This window comes from Nicotiana tomentosiformis, chromosome 4 (genome assembly GCF_000390325.3).
Source record: "Nicotiana tomentosiformis chromosome 4, ASM39032v3, whole genome shotgun sequence".
Classification (NCBI taxonomy): Eukaryota; Viridiplantae; Streptophyta; class Magnoliopsida; order Solanales; family Solanaceae; genus Nicotiana; species Nicotiana tomentosiformis.
Window position 1 is genome coordinate 56,147,225 of NC_090815.1, and position 17,021 is coordinate 56,164,245.

The 17,021-nt window shown below is 35.6% G+C and overlaps 1 protein-coding gene and 2 long non-coding RNA genes across 3 annotated transcripts; 2 read left to right on the top strand and 1 right to left on the bottom strand.

Annotated features, from left to right (window-relative positions):
• Nucleotides 1-4,687: 4,687 nt before the first annotated feature.
• Nucleotides 4,688-7,845, top strand: LOC104112728 (uncharacterized). The gene is made up of 2 exons (XM_009622732.4): nt 4,688-5,210; nt 7,370-7,845. Exons 1-2 carry the CDS (start codon nt 4,829-4,831, stop codon nt 7,384-7,386), a joined length of 399 nt encoding a protein of 132 aa, XP_009621027.1. The 5' UTR covers nt 4,688-4,828; the 3' UTR covers nt 7,387-7,845.
• Nucleotides 7,846-12,278: 4,433 nt separating this feature from the next.
• Nucleotides 12,279-15,210, bottom strand: LOC104112727 (uncharacterized). The gene is made up of 4 exons (XR_690055.4): nt 15,193-15,210; nt 15,014-15,112; nt 14,602-14,932; nt 12,279-12,468 (listed from the first exon to the last, which is right to left on the bottom strand). It is a non-coding gene; the product is annotated as an uncharacterized lncRNA (long non-coding RNA).
• Nucleotides 13,309-16,316, top strand: LOC117280662 (uncharacterized). Its single transcript, XR_004511225.2, has 2 exons — nt 13,309-13,540; nt 15,951-16,316. It is a non-coding gene; the product is annotated as an uncharacterized lncRNA (long non-coding RNA).
• The last annotated feature ends 705 nt before the right edge of the window (nt 16,317-17,021 follow it).

The window sequence follows — 17,021 nt, forward strand, 5'->3', positions numbered from 1 at the left end:
TGTGTATGCAGGGACATAAGGGAGGCATTTCATTTTTGATGTGCATGCGGCGAGATAATGGTGGCTAGATGCGCATGCGGCAATATAAGGGAGGCAATTCATTGTGAAGTGCATGCGGCGAGATAAGGGTGGCTTATGTGTATGCGGTGACATATGGGAGGCATTTCATTATGATATGCATTCGGCGACATAATGGTAGCAGTGTGGGGATTTTATGTGATAGCCTGGGGGAGATTTCCATTGACTATGTTTGTATGGTGGTATAAAAAGGGGTATTCTTATTTGTGTTTATGACTTCTTATGGGTGCCATGCATTTTTACATGATTTGATACGTTATTTCTAACATGCTAATCGATGCCTCTGTTATTACTTGATGATTTTGTTGCCAAGTTGGATCTACCTAGTGGAGTTGATATCTCATATTTTGTTGATTTATTGGTAGCACAATTGATTGACGACATGAGGAAGTTGTCATCATGCATTAATATATTTAACTCTTGAAAAGTTCTTGCTACACCCTGTACTTCTGTAATATCGTATATTGTGTAAATGACTTGCTAAGCATGGTTTAAATTAGTTTAAAGTCATAATATAACTATATATGATGTTTGGATATAGAATATAAAGTTTGGAAAAAGTCACATTTAAATTGCGGAAAAATCGACTAAGGATTTGCCTTGTAACGAAACTTTTTTAGAAATTAATTTCGTGTGTTATGAGGTCTTTTGGGGACATATTATATATCAAATTGAAGGTGTTGGAATGTATTTTCCAACGCTCTTGACCGTTCATTCATACGATGTACGGATAAAGAGATATGAGTGTCAGAAGAAGGGTTGGTGAAGCACACATATGGTTGACTTTTCAACTTTACTATAAATTGAAGTCTTAGTCTTCTATTATCTTATTTTCCAGTAAATTCACGCACAACAGAGCTTCCATAGCTCTCAAAGAAGTTCCTTAGGGTTTTGAAGCAAGTCCATCATCTGCAACTCAAAATTAAGAAGCGAACACATCAATGCGATCCTTACGACATAGGTAAGACTTTGCCGTCCTCCTTTCTCCTTGTAACTCAAGTTTTGGATAGAGCTTCGTGGCTTAGAAATCTTGTCACCTCTGTATTTTAGCTATACAAGCATAAGGAGGGGTGTGGATCAAAAGAAACAAGGTTTGGAAGCAAGAACACAAGAGGTATGTAGGGTTTTCATTTCGTTTTCGGCATGATTTAGTTTAGCTATGTTCTAGCCTTTCTTCTTGATCTTTTAAGATTTTTCAACAGAAATTTCAGCATGTATTGTATCCTTGCATAGTATTCAATTCCATATGTGAAGTATATAAGAAACTAGTGTAGGTTGGAACTTCAAAACACAACAAAAATAAAAGGGGCGAATCGCCCATTTGGCCTATGCCATTCGGACTTTTCGTTTGTTCTGTTCCTTTGATGTTTTTATGTATAACTAACCCCCATATGATCCTAATAGCTTCATTTAAGATTTCAGGAATATCAGTCAAGGCATCAGCTTTTCCACAAAAATCACTTAGACAGAAATTTATCAAGGCAAACTGTAATTTCAAGCTCTAAACATCAAGTAGAGATATCAAATACCAAATAGCATGAGAAAAATACAACTCTGTGCCTGCTTATCAAATATACATATGCCAAACCACCAATTTTACAGTTAAATCATCAAGTATAAACAAATCTCACCACCTTCATAGTGCGTGGCACAAGTACCCATAAGTTGATACCTGGCATAATGCCCCTGAATCATACCCTCATCACTCTCATGGTGCCTGAAAAAATGCCCATGGATCATCACACACACACACACACACACACACGAACACTCTGTACTGTATGGATATTTGACATTAGTCCCTCACCAAGCATATATCAAGGCCTGCACTCACAAGCCCAAAGTAACATGGGTTATCACTTGACTCTAGAGGAGCGGATCCTAGCCCAAGCACTGATCGGATCAAAGTCAACGATCAATGTCACTCAGCCCAATATAGGGCCTGGCGCACGCGTCACCTCACTATCAATACCACTCATCCCAATATGGGGCCTGACGTACGTGTCACCTCACTATTAATATCAACAAGGCTCTATGACACTAGATCTGTCATCAATCCGCTCAAGTCTCAAAATGCTCACATTTCACAGTACCATAATCAAAATACCACATAGAATATACCAATCATATAGCAACTCAGCCCAACCTGTGTCACACAATAAGGATACCAACAACATGTGAGATAACATACGAAAAGTGAACAGAGATAGAGATATAATATGCGGATATAATATCATGATTGAAAATATGACTACAATTAAGGTAAACAACTCAACATAGCAAAAATAGCCCTATTACATCTAAAACAGATAAGCACATAGCCTAGACATGATTTCTAGCATGAATAATAGCTCACGTAGTCATACAAGTGAAGAAAATACGGTATCAAAGAGGCATGATAGCAAAACAAGGCATATAATAGCATATACGCTCGTCACCACGCATATACGTCACCCCCCAACATATAACAAATATCATGGCTAACGGGGAAATATCTTCAATCCAAGTATAGGCAAGATACTTACCTCATCCGGGCTAGTCTTCAACCTTGAGTCACATTAAAATCACGCTCTAGCCCTCCACTCACGTAAATCCAAGCCAAACATCATCTAAGAAAATTAACAATGTCATACGAAAGGATCCTAATCTGTAAAGCTTTGATCTTTGAAGAAATTTTCAAAAGTCAACAAAAATCAAACGGGCTCGCATGCCCGAAATTCGAAACCAATACAAAAATTCGATTATCCATAACCTGTCGAGTCCAAATTTATAATTAGTTTTCAAAACTGAGTCTAAATCGATACTCAAATCCCCAAAATGCACTATCTTAAAATGTAGACAAAACCCCCAAATTTTTCTCCTTAGATTCATCAATCAGATGCCAAAATCGAAGATAGAATAATGAATAATAATCAAATCCGAGTGAAGAATACTTACCCATCTACGTGGGCTTAAATCGCCTCAAATATCGCTCCAATCCGAGCTCCTAATCTCAAAATATGATAAAATGAAGCTACCCTCAAAAATAACATTCTACCAGGCATCCTCGCTCTTGCACACCTCTAGCTTGCATGTGCGAGCTCGCTTTTGCGAGTCCCTTACTTGCGTCTACGAGTTCCAATAGAACAGGACTTAGTCATATCTGCGACCCTACCGCTGCATCTGCGAAGCTACAAGTGCGACTCCACAAGCGTAGAAGTGCGACTCCTCAGTCCACCCCACCTGCGTAGGTGCGCACATACATCTGCAAGTGCGACTCTGCACTTGCGACCTTACTTCCACAGAAGGAGCCAAACTCGAGGCCTCACCAGCTTCACATCTATGAACACCTCACGCGTAGGTGCGACTTCGCATATGCGACCAATGCTCTACAGATGTGATGCACCAGAACCAGTAATCCATACAACTCCGAAATGGTCTGAAACCGACCAGAAACACACCCAAACTCCTCGGGGCCCCGTCCAATCATATCTACAAGTCCAAATACAATATTCAAACTATCTGAAAGCTTGAAACACCACATTTAACATCAAATTCAAGAATCGAAGATCATCATTCTTTTAACTTTCAAACCTTCGAACTTCGCCGAACGCATCCGAATCACACTTAGACATCTCAGATCACAATCAAACTTTCCACTTGTATTCCAATCAACCAAATAAACCTATCTGAAGTCCCGAAATACCAATCAAATCCTGATAATACCAAAGTCAACTTCCGATAAAACCTATGAACTTTCCAATTCTTCAAATTGCCAACTCTCGGCAAATAGGACCAAATCCTTCTAGAGACATCTAAATTTAAATACGAACATACGCCCAAATCCAAAATTATCATGCGAACCTATTGAAATCATGAAATCTCTATTTCGAGGTCATTTACTCAAAAATCAAACATTGGTCAACTCTTCCAACTTAAAACTTTCGAATTGAGAATTACTCTTCCAAATCAACTCCGAACCTTTCAAAAATCAAAACCAACCATAAATGCAAGTCATAATACACCATATGAAACTATTGAAAGTCTCAAACCGCCGAACGAAATGCTAAAGTTCTAAACGACCGATCGAATCGTTATAATAGATAGAAGTAGATAGGGATAATCACACATCTCTATTGCACTATAAGACATTAAGACCCCACCACAGCCTTTTAGATGGCACTTTTCAAGATCGGTCGTGTAACCGTTTGCTTTTTGGGTTTTAGATAAATTAATTTCTAAATCTCCAACAAATTATTCAGCACACAACTAATCTTTACGCGTCACCCTATAAACGGATAATCTACAAACACGCGCCACTAACAAATGTAGGTATGTACGTATGGCCATGGGCTCTCAAACCAGATAAGTCTCCGCGTCATCCTCCTTTACACTTAGCTCGTACGGCACAATCGCCAATATCCGCGTAGACGAATTTTCTTCAACGGATTTTGGGGCAATCCTTTATCTTCTCCTCCTTCTGTACTTTTTCAGAATCCTATTATCCGGTCGCTTGAAGATAAAGCAACTTATTTCTCTCTTCCTATACGCAATAATTCTGTCATCTTTTTTTCTAATTTAAGTTTCTGAATTTTCTCTCTCTTTGGAGAAACAGGCGAAGGAAAAAAAAGGAGTTTTGTTATTAAAAAAGAGAGGATAATTATCAGTCAAAATAACATTATCCATTTGCCTCGTTTTCTGTAATTTCCATTCTCATATTATATTTTCCTCTGCAATTAATTTTCTCCAATTTCCTTTAGAGAAAAAAAAGATGATGAGAAGGCAACAGGATCAACAATCCAAGGTTTTCTACGAGCTCTCTTCGTTGATTTTAAATATCCTAAGATCACCACCGGGGCCGATTGACGAATCTTTGGCGGTGTCTCCGTCGTCTTCAGGAAGGAGGACGGCGGTGGCAGGATCGATGCAGCATATTACTCCGGCGGGATTTGCTTCTCTGCTTTTGGGGATTTCATTTGCTTTGATGCTATGTGGATCTGTGACTTTCTTTATTGGATTCTTAATGATGCCTTGGGTGCTCGGTTTGGTCATGGTCTTTTACGTGGCTGGGATTGTCTACAGTTTGTCTATGATTGGACGAGCTATTTTCTGCCATATATCTTCTCCGCCGTCACCGCGAAAAGATTTTCGGCGTAAGACTTTTTTCCTCTTTTATCTAAAGTTTGCGTATTTATCACTGTTTTGTTGATCGGAACATGCCATGTCGTTCTTATAGAAATATGTCTTTACGGTAAAAAAACGTAATCATAAAATTAAAGAATTTCTAAATTTTGAAGTTTCCATTTTGAGAAAGAAAAGAGTATCATATGCAAAATAGAACTGAAGTAACGCCAATTGTTCCGTGAATAGTGGAGAATGTTAATCTTCGTGGACTTCATTCTTGTTTGTCTCTTTCAAATGTTGTAACTTAGTTTCAATGATAATTCCTGTTGTCAATGGATAAGTTTTGACGAGATAAATGCTCTGTTTTTATGCCCTTGTAATAGTAGAATTAAAATGGCAACGATGTGGAATGCTTTGACTTATAGTTATAGGGCCATTATATTGGCTGAAAACAAGTATGTCTATACATAAGCTTGAGGAGGTTGGCTTGGACAGAAGTACATGTTTATTTGGAAGTGGACATAACATTTTTTTTAACCGCAGAAAATTGGAAGTCGAATTAATTCGGATAATCTTGTGGGTGACATTTTTCTGTCCTTCTAATGTTTAATTTCTATGACTTGATAATTTGGAGCTAACACCTTTACTTCTTAAAGTCTTATCCTGTAATTTTTTTCCTACTGTCAAAAGAGTAACTTACTTTTCATTAATCTATCTGTATGATTACATTATGTTTGAGTTGTAGAAATTACTGGATGATCCACATTTAAAGCATATTGGCTTAGTATGTGAATATCAAATAAGGTCGTAATAGTTAACTTTGTACAGTTTCAACTCAAGGTTCCAATAAGGTAGAGGGTTTTGATTCTTTCAGTAGTGAGAAATTCTTTCTTACGGCTTTCTCTCTAGTAGTAGATTAGTAGTTGTTTGTGGACTTCACATTTAAATCAGTGTTGTCAAAGGCTCATTTGAGGTGCGCTTGAGCCCTGAAGAGTGTAGGCAAGGCACTAAGGCGTGCACCTTATTGGCTATAAGTTCTACCTTGAATAAAGTGGTACAAAACAATAACTATGATTGGCAAAAAATATATTAATTGTTGAGGAAATCATTACGAATAAAATTGTCATTTTTTTCTTGCATTACACACACACACAAAAACATATATATATATATTTTCTTCGTTGCGCCTTTTTTAGCTAAAGCCACCACTTTAATTGCACTTTGCGCTTAAAGCCAGGATAGACTTGGACCGCTTTTTAACGCTTTTCTCCTTTGACAATACTGATTTAAATTATTTTAACCTGTCCATATGGTATTCTCTTTTGCATATATTCGATTGCATACCTTTATTTCTCTATAACCAGGACACCGCATTGCTTAATATTTTCACGTAGCTGACTAGCTGTAGCAGAGTGAACAAGAAGTATAATGCAAATAAGCACGAGAAGGACAACTGAGTGGCAACTGAGATACAGTTGTTCCTGCAAGTTCACTCTGGATATGATTGAGAACGAGTGAACTTTCATCATGTACTTGTAAGCTATAAAAATGAATTATCCTTCATCTAGGAGTTGCATGGGCATAGTCATATAATCAAAAAGATCAGAGGTAAGCCATGTATGATTTTTGGAAAAGCAATCTGCGGAAGGAAGTTGATATTATGCTTGTGAATCTAAACGAGGGAAGGATCAACAGTTCTTAGTACTTGTATAATTGCTTTCCGTTAACATGTCTGACACCTTGTTTTGCCTACTTGTGAAGAAGACCTGAATTTAAGGTTCCGACTACAGAGTATAAAGCAAGTCTAATGAGTTCCATCAGTATGGAAACTGTTCAAATGATTTTATAATTAGGTTGCTCAAGTTTTTGCTTGGATAATAGTCATAAGTGTCTGATATATGATGCTCATAAGGAACCTGTTTTATTAGTAGAAATCAGCTTAACTTGCACGGTCCTGCTTCTACCTATCTCTGTTTTTGGGCTTTCATACTCATTTTTTAACCATAATAAACCGGCTTTATTGCCCTTGGGTTTTGTTTTTCCACTGGTCATCCTTATCAAGGATGGTTCCTGGGGGTTTTTGAGACATTGATATGGTGCAAGATGTGTTGTCCACTTCTATGTGATTTGCCATGTGGTTAGTCGAAGCATTCTTTTCTGACTCCGTCGTCTGAACTTTTACTTGCAGCCTGGAAACTTTTCTGAAACAATTTTAACACTTGAAAAGGGACATTACAAGGCTGGAAGTATGGTCGACTGTTCTGGTCATTAGATGCAGCTTGTTGCAGTTTTTAAAGAATGGATGCAGGAGTGTTGATATTAATCGCTTGACTATATTGCATGCTGATCTTTCCCGGTGGAGCAGGGAACAACTTCAAATATTTTGAGTCATTACTTACAGATCAGGAAGCTCAAAATTTCTGTTCCTCATGTTTTTTCATCTCAGATTCTCAGTGCGCTGTTTTATGCCCCTCTTGTAACATTAGAGATGTAAAAATTTCTGTGCCTCATGTTTTTTTCTTTTCCCTTTTTTTACCCTTCAAGTAACTTTGCTGGAAGTGAAGTACGATTCCGATTTGATTAACATTCTACTTGTGAATATTTCCTTGATATATGAACACGTTACACGTCACTGGGAAAATATAGCGAATAACATTGCCCTGACCAAGGAGAATCTTATGTTTATCATTGACTGTCCAGGCTCTGAATTTGAGAACTACAACTCTCCGTGCTCCTCAACACTATCTAGCTTCATTTGAGGAAAAAAGAAAAAACAATACTTTGCTTTTAAGTCTGAGTAAGAAAATCAATTGTACAGGATATGATGTTCTGTTGGTTGTGTTTCTGTTTTTGGTGGTCTTTTGTATCCCTAATCTATCTTACCGATTAGTTAGCTAAGATGATACTTGTCACCGAGGGCGGCAAGTGGGTCGGGTCCTAAACGAGACAAATGGGCCAAATGGTTCCGGTCTTAACGTGCTTTTTGTAGGAACCAGTCCGGGACCGGGTTTACTAACTCATGGTCCCGGATTAAACGGGCCGGCCCCGCGGTCCAAACGGCCTAAATGGGCCCAACGGTTATGCAGTAATTTTTTTCTAATTAAATACTAACTTAGAGACAAAAAGATGTTAAAAAAACATCTAAGGTAATGCCTTGTAATTTTATTATAGAATTGTAACCTAATTTTTTTAATTCAAATTTAAACACAAAAATATTGTAAAATAACATTCAAAGCAATGCCTAGTAATTTTATTATAACAATAAAAAACATGAAAACATCTTTCTTAGTCTTCCTCCCCCCTATGGAATGAGCACGACAAGGTGCTAATACCACCATTGAGAAGAAAAAGGAACTAATCAAGAAGTACCAAAAATACAAGTTACTACTAATTTTTGTTCATACAAGTTACATGTTATCTGTTACAAACTTCATAAATCCTTCAAGGTTCGGAGGAAGTTCCGTTGGTGGTGGCGGAAAAGTAGCTTGTTCATCACCGCTTCCATTCTCGGACGAAGTAGCATCTTCAGCAAGTTCAGCTAGCATTTCTTCATAAGCTTCGTCTACCTCTGGTTGTGATTCAGCAAGTCCAAAATTTCTTCTTTCTGAACGGATCCAATTTCTAAAAAGTACTGATTTTTCCAAGCTATCCTTCATAGACTGTCTATGATCACCGATTTGAAGTCTTGCTTGACTGAAGCTCTCTGATGCCATTGTTGAAAGTTGAATAGTTAAAATGTCTCGGGCCATCCTTGAAAGAACCGGAAAGTGCATTTCTTTGTCCTTCCACCATTGTAAAATATCAAATGTGCTGTCGGGATTCACTTCCTCAAATTATTGCGACAAAAAAACTTCAAGCTCATTTAGTTGTGAAAAATCATTACTACTAAAACTAAAAGAACCCCTAATTCCCGCTCAAACACTAAGTCTTCTTACTCCCGCAGTTCTTTTAGAAGGTTGAGAATCAGAAGAAGAAGGAGTTGGAACATTTGGTCTAGCATAATTTAATGCAACTTGATAAGCAATATAAATAGTTTCAGCATTTGTTCTAATTGAGGCTATTGCTTCCGGAAGTTTAGGTTCCTCATCATCTTCAAGTGCTAAACCCTTATAAACAGTCTCACACCAAAACTGAGGACCTCCTAATTTCATACAAGGATTTAACAAATTAGCAACACCACAAATAGGGGGAATATGAAAAAAATATTTTTTAAATTTTATTCTCATAAGATCAATAACAAGTTGATAAATTTTCTCATCCTGTGAAAAATGAGCAAACAAATTTGCAAGTTCTGCGATATAAACCAAACAGTTAGAAATAGTAGGATAATATTGCCCCAAAAATTCTTTTGTAGCAATATGAAATTTTTCTATAAAATCAACAAGTATTTTAACATTAGCCTAATCCCCATTTGTAAAGTAATCGTCATCATCACTTACATGTGCATTAAACGTTGAACTTATGAGATTTTTATATTCATATACAACGACCAAACTTTCATACATGTAATTCCATCTAGTTGGACAAGGTTTAGGAGCCTTTCTTTCTCTTAGGCCACAATCATCGCACATTTTAAAATACTCTCTATGTCTACTTCTACGGTTAGAATGAACCGGTAACAGTGTTAATTTCCGGTTAGAATTGATTTGAATCGGTACTAGGGTCAGTCTGACTAGGACTGGGTGCACTTTTCCCCTCGCCCAGAGCTTTCATACGAAGATATTTGGCATTATTATTAGGGTGTTTATCTATGTGTCTAGCCAAAGATCCCGTCCCCGACTGCATTGGTGCATATTTAAAAGCTAACTCTAGACCACAAGTTTGACACTTAGCTTTATTTTTTTCAACTAGTTGAGTAAAAAATAGCCAAAGAGGAGATGTTTCTGTCCGTTTGATACGTTCTTTAGAAAAAGTAGGAGCAGTAACGAGAGTATCAGTTGGGTCATCATTAGGATCAGCAGCGTTATCACTAGTTGGGTCAACATCAGGAGCATGACTAGTGGGTGTATCATCGTCCGGTTGAGTTTCATCAAAATCAATTTCCTCATCATCATTTTCATTAATAGTATTATAATTATTAGAATAGAGAGCATTCATTAATTCATGGTTTTAAAAATTCATCGGGTGTAATATTATGACAAAATTCAGTGTCGATAAATTGTAATAAAATATTATCGGTATCAAAAATAGCAGGTGTAGGACGGCTACGGGGTTTGGATTGGGAAGCCGGGGGCAGGGAAGGAGGAACAACATTACTACTAGATTCGCCAGTCTTAGATTTTTCCTTATTCTTACTTTTACCAAAAATATTTCTTAAGGAAGACATCTTAATTAATCAAGTAATAGCAACTAAATAAAACAAACAAAACTATAATATTAAGACTTAAGAGTTGGAACGAGTTTACCAAATTGACGAACAACTTGTTGAAAATTGATTATCTTTGAAGACTTGCCGCCCTTATCACCAACTTCACAAATTCTAACAACCTCAATATATTTTGGAATAAAGTAAGTAATAGTAGTAACCTCACAATTTTTCACTATTTTTTGTGATAAAGTAAATAATTGTAGCAAGTATTGAAAAAAAAATATAGAGATTTTGATAGACTAATATTGATTTTGTAAGAAAAATGAATGAATGAGAGGGTATTTATAGTAGAAAATAGGAAAAAAATATAATAATAAAAAATTTGGAGTTAAAAATTAGTGGGGGAAGGGAGGGAGGGGGTTAAATAGCTATTTTTTAAATACCCAATGACTATTTTTTTAAGACCCAACGACTACTTTTTTCAAAAGCCAAGCGGTTATTTTTATTAAAAAAATCGTTGGGCCTGTTTGGCCCGCCAAGGGGCCGGTCCAGTCCGGTCCAAATGATTCCAAAGCTGAAAACTAGCCCATGAGACTGGCACGAGCCCACCAATCACGGGCCAAACGGTCCTAATCGTTTAGCCCGTTAAGCCCATTTAGCCTAGTCCGACCCGGACCAGTTGCCAACCTTACTTGTCACTTTCTGTCTTTATGAGAAACCCAAGCCAAAAAGGTGGTAGCTCCGTGCCTAAACAAGTATGGCTCTTGAGCCCATAAGGGTTGGTAAGATGGTTGGGTGAGTGATTTTTCATATGGGAGACTTAGGATCGTTTTTCTTCACCAGCAGCTTTCTCAATCAGAGTTTATCGCACCGCACTTGTCTAGTGCGATTTATATTTCCTGTATGGTTTGAGAGTATTTCACAATGAGTAGCGAAGGGTAGCGGCAACAAAAAAAGTAATATGACTATTAGTTAGAAATGTATTTTTATGTTAGATCAATGGATCTTGTGTGTGCTTATGTTAGATTCGTTTGAAACCAAGGATTTGTTGCAATATATGTCTATTATTTTGATTATTATTTCGGTCAGGCATCTATTTTCTATATATTAGATGAGTTGGAGTTTTGACGTGTGTGTTTATTGTCTTTTTTATAACGCTTGAGGGTAATTTAGTCATTTCACATTAGTTCTTGCAAATGCCACGTACGTGTTGTCTACACAAATCTACTGCAAGTATGTTTCACTTTCAATCAATTTTGCCCATATCTTCCCTCTGGGTTTCTTTTAGGTTTTCGTCATCATTGCTACTTTTCGAACTTTAATGATTTTGCATTTTTCTTTTCAATCTTTTTCCCCCAATGTATTCTTTTGGCTAATTATGAAGTTCAGTGTGGCTGTTGCAGATTCTCTTTGCCTGTTCTTTTCTCATTTTTCTCGGATTCTTTTTCACTTGTTTAAATTTTTGCCTGTCTTAGTTTGGGTTCTCTTCATGATTTTTAATTTTTCAATCTAATGACTGGTGTGTGTTAAATCGGGTGGTAAAACTGTATTTTTAAACTCTAAGCTTGCTGAGTTTTGGACTTCCGTGGGTTTCTGGGTTTTTCGCATACTTCTTAATTTTGCTATTTTTGGCTGTTTTGTGCTAAAACGGAATTTTAATATAAGCGCATTCTTTTAGAAGTATACGCTTTATTGGGATAATAAAGAAATTATTGTTCTATGATTCAACCGGTGGATTTCTCTGATTGAATATGACAACCCCAGAGGGACCAGAATGACACTAACTACATTTAGTATAAAAGAAAAAGTAAGCTAATGTATTCATTATTAGGAGAAGAGTTAGACTCTGTCAAAGGCATCAGAATGAGTCATAATTGGCAACAAAGACAAGAACAAGTAGTAGAAGAACAAGAGGAAAATAGATATCCACACGCGCATAACCAGCAGATTCAAAATCATCTTGTCCCCATGTATGCTCTCTGTGAGAGATTGTCATCAGTCTACCTTTGTTAGCTTCCTTTAATAGGAGTACAATATCATATTATAGAGAAGAACCGGAAGGTTTTACATAGCATCGAAACTTTCTAGAAATTGTATCCTATGTAAATTTAGAAGATTGTGATGGAGGGTTTCTGGAGAACAAAATCTGTGGCTCACTATCATCACATACCTTATAAACAATACCAAAATTAATTGCTAGTAGAGAAACTAAAAGAGTTGGTGGAAGTGATTGGCCTTGGTAACAAGGATTGGGCTTTGTAAACAAGAAACATAGAGAGCAACCTCTAGATAAGTCTTTGTACTTATTCTTTTTAATCTGCTAAGGTAGTAATTGAAATAGACAAAGAGCTTCCTTTCATTAATTACTAAAAAATAGAGCTAGCTCACCGAAAATAATTTTGCAAGAATATAACTATCAATTTTTTATTTTTTTTGCAAGAATATCTTTAGCATAAGAAAGTGAAGCATTCATTAAAATTTCATTCACTGTATGACGAGTTCATTCATTTGGACAACTTGTTAGACGTATAGTCATAAATATAATTACCTAATGCAAAGCAAACACACAAATATAAGTATGTAATAACAACAATGCCTCAATCTCAAGCAAGTTGGGTAAACTTATGAAAAGACTCCTAACAAATATTGGACCTAGACTAATTGTAATAAAAGGATCTAAGACGTAATCTCAACTTACTACCACCTGTATAGATCTTTTCTTTACATTGTGCCCTATTTTTTGCTAAGATAACTCCTTAAACACATAAATAAAAGACAAATCCAAAAAACTATCCTTTTCAATCTTCAAGAAATTCATATGTAAACTATGTTAGACCTTTATTTGTCTTAACATACTCATACCGAACGGATGTGATATTGGTTCACTTTGTGCAGATTCTCCAATATAAAAGAAAAATTTGCACATATTGTTGATACAACCTTCTCTAAAAACTACAGACTTATATAATAAGCATTTTCAGAGAATTCCAGATGCATTTGGATAATTTTCTTAGCCTATTTTCTATCAGCAGAGATGTTAATATTCAGCAGGTGTGTGCTATAGAGTTTTATTCTTAATCTGTAAATGGTTCTTTTGAAAAGTTTCTTCTTTGTGAACACCGGACATTCTTGATAGAATATTAAAAACTTGTTTTCTTATCGTGTATATTTTCCAATAGAACGAATGTTACTTTTTTCTCTCTCTTTTAAATTGTTAATTATCTCCTGTCCTCTGTATATTTTTGGTTTATAGGTTGTAACTAATTCTGTCTATTAAGTGTTCATTCCAAAAGTTTTAGTATTATTTCTGACTTTCACATAGTCTGAAATTTCCTATTCAACCAAAAATAATTTGGACTAGCCTAGTAATACTAGCAAATTACATGCATAAAATAAGAATTTAGCCTAAGCTATATTCCTTCACCCATATCGGCAAGGAAAAATCGCCTTCAAGTAACCAAAGGATGTGGAGATCTTCTCATCCAAAAATAGCTTAATACTAGCAAATTATGTAATGATATAAGCATTTAGCCTGAGCTATATTCTTCTATTCAACCCAAAGTTACTGTTTCTATAGACTCCAAGCCAAGTTTGGCGACATATATACAACAGATGATTCCATTAACCATAGAACAGATAATTCTATGGGGGAACAAACAAGATTAATCATTAGAATATCAGCAAAGCAAAACAATTTTTGTCATAAACAAGACTTGCAGTTCTAGCGAGCAAGTAGTTGCTTCTAGGCTAAACATATGTTGTAGGGCAATTTATTCTTGAGATATATAACAATTTGCGAGTTATAGTAGGTTTCTTAAGACATGTTCTGATCAAAAGGATCCACAGAATTGTAGTCAATATGTTCTTGAAACTGAATAGCTGCCAAGAAAATCTCCTCTAACATTTCTAGACTTACCAATAACAGGATAATAAAGATTGTAACTTAGCTACATATGTACAAAATATTTGAAACTTTATTCTTACTTAAAGGCACTTGTTTCAATGACTATATTTCTATTTATTCATAAACCTTAATAACATAAAGAAAAAACTTCCACATGAGCATTGCAATAATTTTATTAAAGGCTATAATAGAATTTCAATCTACTAACCTGTTAAATGATTCAATTTATTGCTCAATTGAAGATAGTGATGAAGGCTGATCAAATACTGCACTTGCAAGCTGTGTGTATTTACTGTCTAACACATCATATTTACTCTCTAGTCCTTCAGGCGTCCTTTTAGTGATTCATTTTCCTTTTTAGTAGCATTCAACTTCTCTAATAATGCAGTTTTCGAGGAGTTGCCACCTTTCAACTCCTTAGCGGTTATTCCACCACCAAATCTAACTACATGACTCTTGCGTTGAGGTCCAAAGCACCTCTCTACAACCTCAATGTTTGTAAGAGATGATTAAGATTGCACCACTTCTTGGATTTTAGACTATAAATGAAAGGTAATTTAATTAAAATACTGCAACACGGTAAACAAATGATGTAAAATAAAATTTATCAATAAACATACATATTTTTCATTGGTTTCAGGTTCAACAAGCTTACTGTCCTTCTTCAGAGTCTCAAAAAAGATAGTTGCCACATCTGGTGGATTGCCATCTTTACCTCCCTTCATATTAAAATAAACAAGTCAAAGAAATATTTTTAACAGGGATGAGATTTCTTAACAGAATTGCAAGATTTACTCACCAATTCATAAATGATTTCTCTATTTGGCTTACTACCCGTACGATGAGGCATACTCAACTCAGACCTATTGACCGAGTTTTTTACACTTTTTTTCCTAAATTGAGAACACACCAAAAAATTATGGTCAGCCACTTAATATAACAAGATGTTAATAAATAGTTATGAAATCATACCTTAAATATTTCTGATAAAAAATGCTCTTTGACAAGCCATTCTCAATTACTCTTGTCTACCCCATTTGGCACATCTTTTAGAGCATCACGAAATGGCTTAGACTTAATATTCTTGTGCAGTGATCCTCTCCAATTATTCCATAACTTTCTCATATGTTTCAAGACATGATCTCGTTAATCATTTATGTCATCACTATCAAATTTGTCCTATAATATTCACAAGTATCAGTAAACATGGAACTTATCCAGTAAACTAGAAAATAAAAATTTAACCACCTGTGTGTATCAAAAGAGATGATAAATAGCTTATAAAGGTTATTATACAAGTTCTAATTGATAGAGAGGGCAAATTCTTAAGTCTGTGACTTTGGATATGAAAGTGGGAGATTGGTTCTATTGTGAAAACTTTATCATCCACAACAAAGTCATAGATAAGCCATGACAGATTCAAACCATGATGTGCTACACATATTGGTTCCCTATATTGATCTGTCAAAAAGCTATTACAATATAAATATGTTCAGTTCTTTATTACTATGTAATATCACCAAAGTTGGTCTAACTTTTAATCTGTTATTGTGCTAGCCCAAAATCTTCACTCAAAGATCAAGGGAAAAATGGAGAAGATTAAACACATCAGCAAGAGGAGAATGTCAATCACTCTTTGGCATTAGTTCCTGTAGATTTGCCAAAGCCAAAGAAAAACATTGATCCCGTTGTTCTTGACACCACTGTGACAAAAGTTCTTGATGCACTGAGGCATGCTAAAGAGAACTTCAAACTCAAATGGAGAGAAGAAGTATGATTAGAGTTGGCTAATTTATATGACAATTTATTTATGGCATACTGGATGCTTATAGAACTATAGATATTATATTATGTTCAAGCAAACTGAAGAGTTCACTGTTGCCATGTAATATTCTTGCAATAAAGGACATTATTTGGTGATAACCTTTCTATCCTAATTGAAAGGTCAAGGCTCTGTCCTACTGGTGATCATCAAATCAAATTTGGTTGGTAAGTAAAAATTATTTATAACAACCAAGAAGCATAGAGATACTGAAAAAGAGAGAAATGTGGAGGTTCACCTTGTATTACATAGACACAAAAAAGATTGCCTTCAAACAATCTGAGATCTCATCTGACACCAAATTACCTAAAAAATCATTTGGAAAGAACTTTCAAAACTCAATTTTATTTTTGTAATTAACCAACCATTCAATGCAATGATGTAAACTCATAAGTATTTCCTTTTCATTTGTAAAAGAAGAAAAGGAGAAGAAAAATTTATAAAGTAATGCTTTAAATCCTTACAGTAACAGTTTCCCACATGTATTGCAGCTTATATTCTTCGATGTCCGCCCATGAGTGTACACAGTGGACACATATTACGATCACGAACCAATATACCCAAGTGTCTCGTAAATGAGGCATGATTCTTTCCAACAACCCGATAGTGGTAAAAAGTAACGCTAAACTTTTCTCCAACTTTGAGTCCTGCAATGTTTTTACACCTATTCGTTCCTTTCACTTTTTTTGCCTTTTCAGATTCACATGGCCCTGCAAAATTCAATTTAAGTCAAATATAAAGGAGTTTTTGTACAATAACAACAAAACAATATTATAGCTTGAGACAGTAAGATACTTATTTTGCTT

Coding starts and splice junctions, on each gene's coding strand:
- LOC104112728 (XM_009622732.4), top strand. CDS start 4,829: ATGATGAGAAGGCAACAGGATCAACAATCCAAGGTTTTCTACGAGCTC.